This window comes from Larimichthys crocea, chromosome III (assembly GCF_000972845.2).
Source record: "Larimichthys crocea isolate SSNF chromosome III, L_crocea_2.0, whole genome shotgun sequence".
Taxonomy (NCBI): Eukaryota; Metazoa; Chordata; class Actinopteri; family Sciaenidae; genus Larimichthys; species Larimichthys crocea.
The window spans coordinates 43,572,868-43,588,138 of NC_040013.1; the positions used below are offsets into that span (position 1 = coordinate 43,572,868).

Consider the following 15,271-nt stretch of genomic DNA (forward strand, 5'->3'; position numbering starts at 1 on the left):
ATCTCGTTTTCATATAACTGTAAACACAACTTAACCCAAGCAACAACACAGAAAATGAGGAACAAATAATGTTACCAACTCCACTGTTTTTTTTATCTCGTTTTCATATGACTGTGAACACAACTTAACCCAAGCAACAACACAGAAAATGAGGAACAAATCATGTTACCAACTCCACTGTTTTTTTTATCTCGTTTTCATATGACTGTGAACACAACTTAACCCAAGCAACAACACAGAAAATGAGGAACAAATCATGTTACCAACTCCACTGTTGTTTTTTTTTTATCTCGTTTTCATATAACTGTAAACACAACTTAACCCAAGCAACAACACAGAAAATGAGGAACAAATAATGTTACCAACTCCACTGTTTTTTTTATCTCGTTTTCATATGACTGTGAACACAACTTAACCCAAGCAACAACACAGAAAATGAGGAACAAATCATGTTACCAACTCCACTGTTGTTTTTTTTAATCTCGTTTTCATATAACTGTAAACACAACTTAACCCAAGCAACAACACAGAAAATGAGGAACAAATAATGTTACCAACTCCACTGTTTTTTTATCTCGTTTTCATATGACTGTGAACACAACTTAGGCCAGGCAACCTAGCTTTTAATGTGAGCTCTGCCACTGTATTTCCTGAGCCAGTGATTCGATGTCTGGCGTGACTTTGGTAACACCAAACGAAAGTCGCTGTGCACATCCAGTCTGTTGCGTGCCTTTGTTTTGATGGTGACCAAAGCGCTGAAAGCCGTCTTGGACAGGTACGTTGTGGCGAATGGCAAGATGTATCTGGTGATCGCATGATTAGCAAGCCTAGGAGCGACCCCTGGTCCTTTTGCCAACCAAAACTGCTTAAATCCATTCTCATCATAGAACCGCTTGCAGACAGAATTGGACTTAATATCCATGAGCTCATCCTCAGCCTGGAGGTGCTCCACTTCTTCTTCTTTTGCGAGAAACGGGTCCATCACCCATGCATCTTTTGTAATATGTTCATTAATATCCGAAAAGCGAGAGTGCATCTCTTCTTGAAGTTGATCCATGTGGCCGGCGAATTGTCTGGTCAAAGCATCAGGTAACATCCCGCCTGATTGTTGTAGTAGCAAAGGAAAGTGTTGCGGTCCCCGTTTCTCAGTTTATTACTCTGTACTCCACTTTGCGCACAAACGCATCCACTTTTTCTTTGCACTCAATGACGGTGCCATCTGCGGCTTGCATACGTTTGTTTGTTTCGTTGTACAGACTATATATCAGCAGATATGCAGTCTTGTTAGAAAACTCGTCTGTCATTTATCTGCTAATTTCTGGTTGTGGTGGCCAAGAATTCACGTATTTGGTCTGTCAGTTCCATAAATCGTGTCAGCACTTTCCCCCGGGAAAGCCAGCGAACTTCATTGTGAAGTAGGAGTGTCTGGTGCGTCTCATCCTCACACAGATGTGCAAACATTCTTCTGTTGACCGGACGAGCTTTTATAAAGTTCACTATTTTGACCACAGTCTTTAATGTTTCGTGCAGGTCTTCGCAGTGTTTGCCTGCAATGCATGTCTGTGAATCATGCAGTGTGAAACACTAAGCAGTGCGGGGCCTTCTCTTTCAAACGGCTGTTGAAGCCCTTATTTTTCCCCATCATTGAAGCGGCTCCATCAGTGCAGCATGCAACTATGTTTTTGTAGGGAACGTTGTGGCTTGTGAGGTATGTGTCAACTGCACTGAATATATCTTCCCCTCTTGTGGTAGATTTCAGATTGACAGACATAAGGATGTCTTGTTTTACCGCGGTCTCCTCGATGTATTGAATGTAAACGATGAGGATTGCTTCCTCGGACACGGTGGTTGTTTCATCCAGCTGGATGGAAAATTGACCGGTCTTCAGCTTTTCGATGAGTGTCTTCTCAACGTTTCCTGCCATTCTGTCGATTCTGTCTTTCACCATGTTGTTGGACAGTGGAATAGTCTTAAATTTGTTAGCCACCTGCGGTCCACACATTCTCTTGACCATTTTAATGCACGCAGGTTTAATCAGTGTCTCACCAATGGTGTGTGGCTTTTTGTCTTTGGCGATTAGGAGAGAACATTCAAGAGATGCAATCGTTGCCTGCCTGTGGTCGCTGCCAGCCCTTAACAAGCTGTCTTTAATTTTCTGTGGCCTGTTGGCAACAAGGAGCTCCTTTTTTCTTAGAAAAAACTCCTTCGGTTTTCCCACCGTCTCTGGATGTTTTGTGGTCCCGTGTCGTTTTAGCTTGCAGGGCTTCAAACTTTCGTTCGCCAGTTTGTCACGGCAAAAAATACATTCAGCTCGAACTTTATCCATTGCTTCTACGAACCCAAACTCTATAAAACTTTCTTGGTATCGTCTCTTTCTTTTTTTGACACATTCCTCCACAGTCTCTCCAACCTGCGGTGTAGCCATCTTTCCCCTTAGCTCAGTAAGTTGCTAGGCAACGGCGACTGCACGAGAGGCAGTGACGTGATATGCGAAAAATAATTTTAGTCACTTTAGTTAGGCTACTTTAAACAGAATAAATGTTTAATGTTGTACTTCAATGTAGTTGCTTTTTCACATATTAATGAAATGCTTTGTCATTTATTTATTATGGTTATTAAATTATGGTTATTAAAAATTAAACCCCTCAAAATCAGGAGGGCTTTGCGACCCCCCGTGGATCTTTGGCGACCCCATTATGGGGTCGCGACCCATAGGTTGGGAACCACTGTTCTAGTTAAATCACAGGGGTGTATGCGCCACCCTCTGGTGGAGTAGAGGATTGCACGCCAGTAACCTGTGTGGGTTACACTTGTGTGTCTGTCCTGTCTGTCTGTGTGTGGTGTGTGTGTGTGGTGTGTGTGTCTATCATAATCTCGTAGACAATTTCCTTGCCGATTTTCAGGCGAAAATTGTATAAACTTTGGCCTCGGGAGTAACAGAAAGAACAGGGGGTCCCTGCTCTTTTTGGAAATTTCTCTTCTCAAATTAACATGGGAGTAGATTGGGCAGTAGATGCGTGTTGCTGGTGCATCTTTGTGTCTGGCCCCAAAACTATAAAAATGACAGCTTCGGTAGTGTTATCACTGCGACCACCTCGAATTTTCCTACGTTTTGAGTGGTAATCATGTCTGTAGAGTGACATTTGCGGCCTCAAGCGCAGTTTACAAATGTATAATAATAATAAGCACGGTGAATAGTATATAGTGTGCTCTTTCAGGCACACTGAATTATTCCGCATCTCAGAGTTATTCACTGTTTTTGACACACCGCGGTGAGGTCAAGCTGGGTTTTTGTTCTGTCTCGTCATTTCCTGTTTTATTTTGATATTTACCTGCCCTCTCGTTTCAGGTTACTTGCCCTTCCTCATGTGTCACCGGTCTGATTGTCTTCCCCGCCCTGATTGTTTCCACCTGTTCCCCATTACCCTGTGTATATATTGTCTGCGTCTCCCTTTGTCTTGTGCCAAAGTGTTTCGTTATCATATGGATCGCCAAAGCCTTGTTTCATTGTCCGTCCATAGTCAGCCTTGTTGCTTGAGTGTTCTTTTGTTTATTTTCCTCGATTGAGTGATTTTTTTTTTGTTGTAAAGTAGTCTAGCCTTTTTGTTTCATAGTGTATAGTGTAGTGTATTTCAGCCTCCTTCAGAGCGCTTTCAGTTAATGTTTTGCAGCCTGTTGTTTTTCCTCTTGGTGAGTGATTTTGATTTTGATAACCTTTCATAAAGTAGTTTTAGAGTTTTTCCTCCTTTGGAGTGATTTTTGTTTTCTCTAGTTTAGGCCTGTTTTTTATAGCCTCACTCTGTCGAGGGTTTTTGTTATTTCAATAAAAATATCATTGACACCTCTGCGCCTGAGTCCTGTTTTGAGTCCGGCCTGACAGTTTTTCAGACCCCTCAGCAGGTAGAAAGACAGAGCAGGGACCCCTGACTACACAATCTATGTATTAAATCTCCACTCTTCTTACTTGCGTTTTCTTGAGCTTTTGGCAGTTTCCTAGGTCAATTATATTGCACCATATATTTTATCCATTTTATTTGTATCAATAACATTTCACAAATTTTGAAAATTGGCATTGCAGTGTAAGCTTTTAACATCCACATCTTTTGAGCTGGATATTGTTATCTGTACTGTTTTTTTTCTTCAGTGTTTGGAAATGCAGAATTATAATATCAGGTCTAAAAAGACTCAGATGTATCTCTTCAGATACCATGCAGTATCGCTTGCTTTGGATTAAAGTCAGTTTGATTTCACTCCTGTTTTTGTGTGTTTCTGTGTGTTTGTCTCCCAGATCAGCCTAACCGATGACATTCATCCTCTTTATGCCTTCACCTTAACAAGACCTCACAGATTTTCATTAAACCTTTAAATGAAATCTTATTATGGTCCTTGCTTGTGAACTCCTCCCTCCTCCTTCAGCTGAAACATTTAAACTTTGCTTTCAGTGGATATCAGAATGAATGAATTGCAAAACAGCATGTAGAATATCAAAAATGAACACCAACCATACATGACGACACATAATATCACTGAACACATTTTGTTTGTGTGAATTTCGGACAGTTGTATTAGTTGTATTACGGGACAGCTGTAGACAGTTAAATATGAAAACAGCCCTCTTCCTCTACTAGTGTTTGTGTTTCTTAATACTGTAAATATATCTGCCAGCAATGCTCTCATTATAGACTAAATTAAACTAAACATCACCTTGAGCAGCCACTGTGCAGCAGTGACCTGATACCTCACAGCTACAGCAGATGGCGCAACAAGACAAAGATGCATCAGGAGAGAGAGGAGGGACGAAGGAGCGAGAGAAGAGACTCTGTTCTAACTAACGCACCTTCCATCCTGGCTCTCCGGCTATGCACCTGCAACCTCTCCTTGCAGTCCTCTTCCTCCTCCTCCTTCTTCTGTCCTCCACACCATCGGTCGGACAGCGGTATATCGCGCACTGAGCAGCGGGAGTGCGCAAGGCGGATGGCAGGCATGCACCTGGAGAGAAACCGCCCCGCCAAGCCGTCCAAGGGCTCAGCCGGAGACACAACAGCATGCAGACCGATGCTCTAACAGCAGGGATAAAGCAGCAGAGCACCGGGCGGATATCAGAGCTGCAGCATGGGCGTGGGAGAGAGGCACAGCCTATATGAGAGCGATGTGATTCCGCGGACATAAGAAGGGTGGGTGGGGGGAACCTAAGTAGCGTTTGGATCAGAGTTGTCCGGGGTGTATTTTTGGAGGTTTGGTTTGTTGTCTTGTTCTTTGAAATTCACCAAACACAGTACTTTTTTTCTGTCAACCTCCACTGGAGATTTAAAGGATGGAGAAAGGCGCACAGCAGCAGCACCCGCAGCTGTCCAAAAGCGCAGAGTGTCCGGCGGAGGACATCTCCAAAATAAACGATGAGGAGCTGCTGAAGTGGGGCAAAGAGGAGCTGGTGCGGCGGCTGCGGAGGTCAGAGGCAGAGAAGAGGGGCGTCATCGTGGAGCATGGCAATCTGATGCGGGAGGTGAACCGGAGACTCCAGCAGCACCTGAACGAAATACGGAGTTTGAAGGTGAGATAGGGCCCCGGAGAGCCCGCTGGCACCAGGATCCCTGGGTTAGGTTCTGTACAGGTTCTGCAAGACACGGACAGACTGTCAGTTAATGTAACAAAATAATCAAAGGTATAAACGAATTAAACCTGTTGCATTTAGGACAGACAGAATGCAGATGGACGGATGTGACTGTAAATAAATGTTTCATTACACATAAAATTTCATCTGGATAATTTTTTTGTAATAACACTGCAATAAAATGATGAAATGTGACCACTATCAGGTCCACATGAATACATGAAAAACTGATTGTGATTGAATATTTCAGTTGCATCGCATCATCTTGTCACAGCTGCAACTGGAGATCATTTCATTTAGAGATGAAGTCATTAGTTGATCAACAGAAAATGAATCAGCAGCAATTCCAATAGTCAATTCATCGTTACAGCACAAAGCAAAAATGCCAAATGTTCTCTGCTTCCAGCTTTCCTGTTTTATACCATGCATTATATCTGTTTAGTGGTTAATCTGACAGTTGTGTTCTCGATGAACTGATTCAATGATTCTGATCATTTTGCATGGTGCACTGCCACTTTCTGCAGCTCACTGTGACATTTTCAAATGGCTTGTTTTGACCCTTCAACAGTCCAAACCCCAAAATATTCAGTTCACTCTCATATTAGATAGAAAAGCAGCAAATCCTCACTTTCTGTGCTTAAAAAGAAATTAGTCCAAATAGTTGCAGATACATTTTCTGTTGATAATTTTTTCATTTCACTTGTACAAGAGACACAGCTGCATGATGGGAACATACTTGTCCCTCATCAAATGATCAATCCCAGCAGGAATGTGCATGTAATCCCTCACTGCTGCTCTGTGTGCATGTGCCTCTGTTCCTCTGTGTGTGTGTCTATGTAAACCAGGACGTGAACCAGAAACTGCAGGAGGACAACCAGGAGCTGCGGGACCTATGCTGCTTCCTGGACGACGATCGGCAGAAGGGGAAGCGGGTGTCACGGGAGTGGCAGCGCCTCGGCCGCTACAGCGCCGGTCTGATGAGGAAGGAGGTGGCCATATACCTGCAGAAGCTGAAGGAGCTAGAGCAGCGGCAGGTGGAGGTTATCCGTGAGAACCTGGAGCTCAAAGAGGTGTGCCTCATGCTGGAGGAGGAGAGGGCTGTGGCTGTCGGGGGAGGAGGTGGAAGTGTGGGTGGGCAGGGAGGGCCCGGCCGCAGGAGCTCCATCGACAGTCAGAGCAGCTTGTCTCAGCTGGGTGGAGGTGTCCCAGCACCGGGCCTGCTGCGGGACGTTGGTGATGGGAGCAGCACCTCCAGTGCAGGGAGTACGGATAGCCCTGATAACCCCCACCTCAAACCCCCTCCCGTGGGCTCCAACGGCAGTCCTGGACCTGGGTCAAGACCAGAAAATGTGTGTGAATCAACTGGGAGAAGACACAGTTCCACACCAGAGTACCACACATTCCCCCAGTCCTGCCGCCCCCGTGGGGGGTCCCTTACAAATCTGGACCCTCGTGGCCTTCGGGGACACAGCCCAGAGAAACACAGCAAGTCACCTACCAGGCTACCATGTGACTCCCACCCAAAACCCTGCAGCTCTGACCTACTAGCCCAGAAACAGCTATTGATGTCAGGTCAGGCATCACCAGGCTGTGGGAAGGGCTCTGCCAAGTCCAGCCCAGAGCTGAGTCAGAGACACCGGGCCATTCACACAGCGAGTCTGGGCTGTGGGAGTCCTGAGGCAAAGCAGGCTGTGATGGGGACACCTGAGCACCTGAGGAAAGGCAGGGTGATTGTGGGTAGTCCAGAGTCTATACGGCGCCACCATCACTATCAGCACGGGGTGGAGCACGGCAAAGGGAGGTATAGCAGTGGCTCTCCTGGCAGGGATGGGAGTCAGAGGAGGGCAGCTGGAGAGGAGATGTCCCCCCACCATCAGAGTCTGTACAACGGTAGGCACAGGGTAACTCTTATCTTGTATTTCAATTCATAACCCATTCATTACTCATTATTGAATTAGAGAAAATTACACCAGAATGGAAAGAGAGTTTATTGCTTTTCATTTAAGGTCTTACCCAAAAAAAATTACTGACATGCCGTCATAATACCTAAAAAATGCAGGTGCTGCACTATGCCTTTGGATCATCTTCACAGAATACTCTGCAGTGTCCACCCGCAAAATGTGTTCTTACAGCTGTGTCATCAATTTTTACTGGTTTCTCCAAGAAAATGAACTTTAGTACATAAGGATATACATACACAAGATTATGATTTAAAGGTAGTTTAAAGGTGGAGTACATGACTCCAGGTGTAATCTAACACACACACATACCTCCTCCACACAAATTTTTATACAACTCACCTGTTCAAATGATATTAAGGTTTAAAGTTATGCAGAATTAAGAGCATGGCAGCTTTGATTGACAGGTGGGTGCTGTTACAGATTGGCTTGTGCTGATGATCCACGTCTTTGTTGATTTGTAGATTAGCCGGGAGGTGGAAGAGGCAAGACAGCCAACATGGTGGCGGCCAATGCTGCATATTCTGAGCTTCAAATCTATATGTGGTGATGTCACGCAAACACTGTCCATTCTTTATACGTCATTGGTTAGACCATCTCATCTTCTCTGCATGTTAATGACTGAGTTTGCAAAGCCACAACACAGCTAACATTAGTTATATTACTAGCTGTATTGTTCAAATTCAAGGTGTGTCGTTTAGCTCAGTTGGTAGAGCAGCCGCCCCATGTGCAAAGGTTCAGTCCTTGCTGTGGAAGTCCAGGGTTTGAATCCTGTGGTTCTTTCCCGAATGTCATTCCCCATCTCTCTCTCTCCACATTCCTCCTAAAAAAAAAAAATCTTTAAATATTCTGAAATTCAAAAAATGATATAGTGGCCAACAACATACGCTAAGATAGCTACTGTAAGCAGGAGTTCGGTGGCACTCTGTCACTCTTCGAAAATCCCAGTGGGCATTGATGCAAAATCACAAGTTGTTGTTTCTATGCTTTTTTATAGCTTAAACAAACAAGATGTAAAATGTTAATTAAAGCTTCAGAGGTGCTGCTACGTGAACCGCCATGCTAAACTAATAACTTATTTAAGAAAAATCTGAAATACTGAGCATGAAAGTCTTGCTAGCTTTTTATAGTGCTTAGATGACCTTGGTTTAATGTGTGGGAGGAAACAACAAACTGAAGTACACCCACACAAAGAGTCTCAAGAGCTCAACTAAGTTTAGACCCAGCTCAGGAGCCAGGCTCACACGTACATACCCACATACATGTGTCACATACGACTCGTGGATTCACCGGCTGTGGCAATAGTTGTAAGAGCGTGATGTGTACTCATCTGTTTTGTAAGCAGGGGAACGACGGTGATGCAACCCGGTCTCCGGGGTGTGTATGGTTTACATAGGTACGCCAGAGGTGTTCAGGGCCAAGATGCACACACAGATAACACACACTTACACACACATCCACTCCTTTGAGAAACGGAAGTGAGAGAGACAGTATTCAGCAATACACAAGAGGTGTTTTCTTAACACGTACGTGCACATTTGTGGACGTGGAGTGTGTGTGTTTGTGTGTGTGAGAGCTGTCTCCACTCGTTTTAATTAGCTCACATTTGACAACTCTTCTGAAACGTTCACATCGATTTTTTCCCACATGCACACTTTAAAAGGCTGCTATTTGATGGCAGAGGACACGTTGTGCTTTGAAACGACGAAATGAAACAAGGACATTTGAAAAACTCCTTAGCTTTTAAGCCTGACTTCATTTTGCTGTCATTAACCATCCAAAGCGCTCCCTTGTGCCGTCTCTGGTATAGTTTTTTCTCCGTGTTTGTGTGTTTCAGAGCGTTTACTTTGAGTGTGACGAGTGTGACTGAATTAATGTGTTGTGTGTTCAGGGACCGCCTCAACTCCCTTCAACCATCTTTTGAGCTGTGGAGTACAATTTAATCTAGGACTGTTTTTATCACACAGGAGGCTGGTTTGAAAAAGTCTGTTAGTGTATAAGGTGTTTGGGAGCAGCACTTACCTCTGTAAGTGCCAGGCTCTGTGTATTTCTTTCTTCTGCTGTGTTTTTTGGGTGTGTGTGTGATCATTGGTTGTTCATGTGTAATGCTTTTTGCAGCATGCGGTGCTTAGAGGAAATATTACACAGCAGAGCCCCACAGCCCTCCATGAGGGAAATACAGCGTGTACTCATACACCAGTAGGAGTCGAGCATACATCAACCAGCTGCTGGGTGTACTGTAGCACAGTACATTCACATAACATAGTAATATTGTGATGTACTGTGTGGGTTACAAATGAAAGAAGGAACCGATATGCATTGTGTCATAGCTTGGCGTTCGACCAAGCAGCAACCTCCGTGGCTTTGGAAATGGAACCAATGCGGAAGTGCCAAAAACTGCAGTTCCTCGTGTGTCCACTTGAGGCTGGCTGCAGAACATTTCAAATTCCATGTCCCCATGTCCAACTTCACAGCAGAAATAAACATGTTTACAGCCTGGTACAAAAAACAGTTTTGGTCTTTATAGCTAATTTCCCCGTTCATGACAACTGTACTGAGGGTGAATTTATATACAACTCACCTGTTCAGATTATATTAAGGCTTAAAGCTAAGGCTTTAATTGACAGGTAGGTGCTGTTACAAATGACTCGTTTGAGCACCCAGACGTCATTCGGCTGCTGATGAACCAGGTCTTTGCTGATTTTAGATTAGCTGGGAAGAGGAAGAGCTAGCCAGAGGCAGAGATTTTAAGTTTTTACCCCTTTTCAGAAACCTACAGGTGACATCATGCTTATGCTGTCCATTCTTTATACTGTCAGTGCGTCCGACCTAGCAACACTGCTTACAACTCATCATCCTTACACTTTGCAAACAAGATATAACGTGTGAATTAGTGAGATTTAGCGGCCTTAGTAGCTGGACTTTCTCAACAGAACTATGCTAGCTGTCTTCTCCAGTTTATATGCTAAGCTAAGCTAACTTTCTCCTAGCTGTGGCTTATATCAAACACACAGACAGATACAGACATCCCAAGTCTCCCGGAAGTTCCGGGAGTCTCCCTGATATTGACAGTGGCTCCCTGATGCCCGCGAGCTAGGTAAAACATCCCGGATTTTGGATTACGCGAGAGAGATTAAAAAAAACGCGAGTGTGAGCATAAAGAAAAGATAGTACCTCGCGCATCATGCTCGGATTACTTTCAGTTACATTGCGCAGGCATAGGCGAGAGGAGGGGAGGGGGGTGAGCACGTGAGACTGAGATACAATGAGCTACATGAAGCACCCGTGCATGCATTCAAGCGAAAACTCTGTTCAGCGTGTTCTCGTGTTCAGGGCGACTGGTTGCGAGAGAGAGCGCGCCGATTGGTTTGGTCAGCAAAATACACCAATAAGCTTTCGTTGTGGGAGGGACTCCCCCCCCCCCTCAGACGCTGTTACTCTGGAGCTGGTGCACCACCGTCGTCTTCCTCAGCAGGCTTTGCTACCAGGATGATAGAGTAATGCTTGGATACAAGATGTTTTTTTAAAATTGGAAGTGGAAGTGCGGTCGACAGAAGCTTTTCACCAATGCAGAGTGTGCATTTTACCGTTACCCACAACACTGATTATCAGTCCCCTTTTTTTCTGGGAAACGTTGTCCAATACAGATGTTCTGTAAGGTATAGTTTAATGTAGTTCAGACACAGTTCCTGTTCAGAAAATGCTTCACTCACATAGATAATCTTGTATGTTTTAATTTTCTGTCGTCTGCGTTACCTAAAGGTTTGGCTTAGCGCCTGAAACCTCTCTGTTGATGTCTAAACCGTGCACTGTGTTGAATCTAACAACATTAATTGTGACCTTGGAGGATACTTTAATACTTGGACCTGCTATTGGGTGCCACAACAAAAGGGAATTTAAAATCATCAACTTGCAGGACAATGCTCTTTGCACCCTTGAAACTTGCAACTGTTGGAGGTTACAGTCGAGTCGTCTTTATATTTCCCGCTGCATCGCAGGCTGATGCTGCTTGCTGAAACGTGAGCTCGTTGCTGTACTGTGGTAGTCCAGCAGCAGTAATGATTTATATAGTGCTGAGTGGAAGCACTCTATATTACAGCTGAGGCCATGGGAAATAGCTTTGTACCTTTCAGGATCCCTGACTCAGCTGTTACCTGAAACAATAGTGGCTGGATGTACTGTACCGTAAACTGAGATGATGCATACATATACATCTTAATACCATTTTTAATATATATGCTTTCAATAAAAGTTTAAGTTTGATCAATCCTCTGCCCTCATCAGGTTTTCAGTGGGAAGAGAACATTTTTAGAGTCACGGATCAGTGAATGATTGTTACTGACGTGGATAAAAATTTGGATTTTAATGGTTTCATTCAGAAGTTGGACATCACAGGAGCACTGCAGGGTGACATGAAACTTAATTTAGTTTAATAAGATATGTCAGGCACCATAACTTAAACCCTCAATCCAAATGTAATAATCAGTTCTTGTTATTATAATGAAGCAGAAATGTCCAGCATGGTCTTCAGAAGCCGTCCAGGTTGGAACAGTTTAGTTACAGACAAACGGTTTGCTTATATCTGAGGGTTTAGTGATCTGATTCTGCTGACGTTTGTTTCGCCCTCCTTCTGTTACTCAATAGAAAACTAATTTCAGTCAGTTTTTTCCTCGCTCACTTTTCCACTGCCTTCAGAGCGGAAAATGAATTACCTTCATTTAGCTGACGCTTGTAAGCAAAGGGACTTACAACAAGTGCATTCAACCATGAGGATAACCCAAAAACTGCAAGGAGGATTCTGCTGTCCTAATGTCAATGGGAAGCTTGTTTCGCAATTGTGAATCCTGGACAGCAAACAGAGGTAATTTGTAAGCTGGGCCCTCTCGTATTGAGCGAGTAACAAGCTGATTGGCAGCCACGGAACAACATGCATCATTTTCTGTGTGAGGAATGGACGTGCCTACTGATGCTGTGGAGAATGAATCTATAGGAGCAGGTTGCTGCAGTGGTGTTTGGGCAACTGCCTCAATGTCACGCCTGGGTATACCTTTTACGGTGGTGTAAGTAGTGCCTTCATCAATATAAGAGCAGCTCAGCATTGTCAAAACAGTGGTTGATTGGGAAACAAAGATCTCAGTTATTTTCTTTGAGACTAAAAGAATCACCAATCTTTCACCAATTTAGAAGAAGAACAGATAACCAGTCAATCTTCTCGTGTGAGCTCTTACTGGTCTCCTAGTTGCATCTGATCAAGCTGCTACAGTTAGGGTAGCTGATATGAATATGAATAATAATGATGATGTTGATGAATTATTGGACACCCAGTTAGAATCTGTCTAAATTTCTACAAGGATTCAAGAATTTATTGATCACATGCTCTCAGTATGTACAGTGAAATGTGTGGATAGCATCAAATCTCCAAACTTTGGTTGACCACATATCTCGGCCGGTAGGATGCCGTCTTTGTTCCTTCACATCTCTGACAGTAAGTCCTGAGGCAGTGTCAGCATGTCTGTCCTGCAGTGTAGCCTCTGATAGGACAGTCCATTGCCTGACCTCTCTCATCACCACAGCTTCTCGTGCTATCCTTGACCGTCCATGATCCAGAGTGCTACCCCATCTGAGGGGAATTGTAAGGTGTTGGTAGGTGTTGCATTTTATGTAGAGCAACATACATAATCACACTGTACAGTGTAAGTCCAAGTATTTTCAACCTTCGTCCTCAAAAATTCAGCTTGTGTTTAAAAGGTGTTCACTTCTACAGTTACTGTTGTGCCGAATGTACCATCTGTGATGCAAGCCAGCGTCCAGGTTTGAGATGTTACCTTTGGACATCTCTTCACTCAAGCAGCATGTTCACAGCCTTAAGTGTGTGCTGTTCATTTATTTCAATGAATGTCAAAATATTAATAAATATTCATCAGAATATTTATTATGATTAGCATGCGAGAATACCAGACAGAGTCTAGCTTCCCAAATGTGCAGTTTGATGATTTCTTAAAATGTCTTCAAAGGTTCTGAGCTGTCGGTCATAAAAAGGAGGCTGTCACTGTGGGATTTTAAGAACCTGTAATTGGGAGTTTGGACAAAAGCTGAATCAAAATATTGAAAGATCTCTACCTCTTGTTGCTGCCCCCTACACAGCCAGTGTAAATTTATTAATTTGTTAAGCCTCCATTAAGGCCAGCACCTTTACAAATTGAGTTCATTAACTTCTTTCTGCACAGCTGCCTTAGTGCACTGAATAATTGAAAATGCCCAGTGTGATTTTCCCCTTTTGCTGCAAGTATCAGCACATGCTGTGTCTAAAACTAATGCAACAGTCAGAGCGTCTGACAGGCTTTTACCAGGTTTGAGTTGAAGGTTGTCCTTTCACAAGATACCTGTGCATCATCACATGTGAGATGTGAGAGGGATGATGGTGCTTTGCTGTGTAGTGGTCACAGTGCTGTGTTTTCTACAATGGCCCATGCACTGTGCCATATGAGTTCCTGTACACAGCAGTCTGTTGTATGCAGTCAACATTTTCAAGAAGCGCTGTGACTGCTGTGTTTCCATGCCAATTGGGAACCATCGGGAACCATCACAGTCAAAAGTACTGTCATCAGCATGTGAAGGACGGACCTCCAGAGCAGCACAGGGCTGTGTGGTGAGTTCAGAGTAGTGATGATCTCTGTCTATAAACAGACTTTGTAGGTAAGGGACATGTTCTGGTTTCTGTTTGTAGTGTTTGAGTTTGAGTTCCAGTCAACAGGCTTTGGTTGCATGCAGCTTTACCGCCCATGAGGAGAGGAAACCAGACTGAAATCAGTGGATTAAATACAATCCTAGAACCCATCAGTGATCATCTGGTGATCTGCTTTACTTAAAAATAAATAAATAAATTGATCAGCATTCATGTATTTAAATCTTTAGAGAGATGATCTAGAATACATGTCTCAAGGTGACTTTATTTGTCTTTATTTTGATATCTGTTCTGCATATGTCTTGCTACACCAAAACCGTTGTTTGTGGTAGTGGTGACAGAACTGGTTAAAATATCCATTGAATTAGATTAATTCAAACATGTTTTTTATATTAAGTTCCTACAACATACACAAAAGGCTTCAGTTAGAGTCACAGCTGTTGTGTAAACTGTGAAGAGGATAGTTGTAGTTTGTAAGTACTTGCCACAGAAACTCCAGATGACTTTTAAGCCACTAAAGCAACTTTTTTCTCTCTCAGAAAGTTCTGTAAGAGAAGGTGCTCTCATGTTGTTGTGAGCCTCTGGATAATGAGTTTGGGAGAGAGTACCAGCATGCTCCATCGACCAGTCAGCACCCACAGACCGGAATGTGAATGAGCTGCTAATGTGTGTATCGACCAATCACAGATCCACCTTTTTTTTTTTCCAGGAAGCTCATTCTTCGTTTTTGCGTGTCACCTCACAACACGAAGGTTCCTGGTTTGAACCTCGGCTGGGGCCTTTCAGTGTGGAGTTTGCATGTTCTCCACGTGTCTGCATGGGTTCTAACATATATTAACACATATTAACAAGATGATAGCAGCTTTAAAAATAATTGACATTCAGTTCAATCAATAACACAGCACACTGTTAGAGTCAAGTCAAGTTTAGCTTGACTTTTGCACATTTGCATGAATATTTTTGGAATAATCTACAGACATCTAGCAACTTTTCAGGCAAGATTTGGATACTGAGTAC

The 15,271-nt window shown here is 43.5% G+C and overlaps 1 protein-coding gene across 2 annotated transcripts in view; it reads left to right on the forward strand.

Moving 5' to 3' along the window:
* The first annotated feature begins 4,810 nt into the window (after positions 1–4,810).
* Positions 4,811–15,271, forward strand: part of LOC104937117 (coiled-coil domain-containing protein 85A-like) — a 37,953-nt gene continuing 27,492 nt past the window's right edge. Inside the window, exons 1-2 of one of the 2 annotated variants that reach the window (XR_002041764.2) lie at positions 4,811–5,551; positions 6,457–7,512. Coding sequence is in view for 1 of the 2 variants with exons in the window: in XM_019256239.2 (XP_019111784.1) it covers positions 5,315–5,551; positions 6,457–7,501 (1,282 nt within the window). In the remaining variant the exon portion in view is untranslated. The remainder of the gene's footprint in view (positions 5,552–6,456; positions 7,513–15,271) is intronic. The other variant, XM_019256239.2, reaches the window with a different exon arrangement.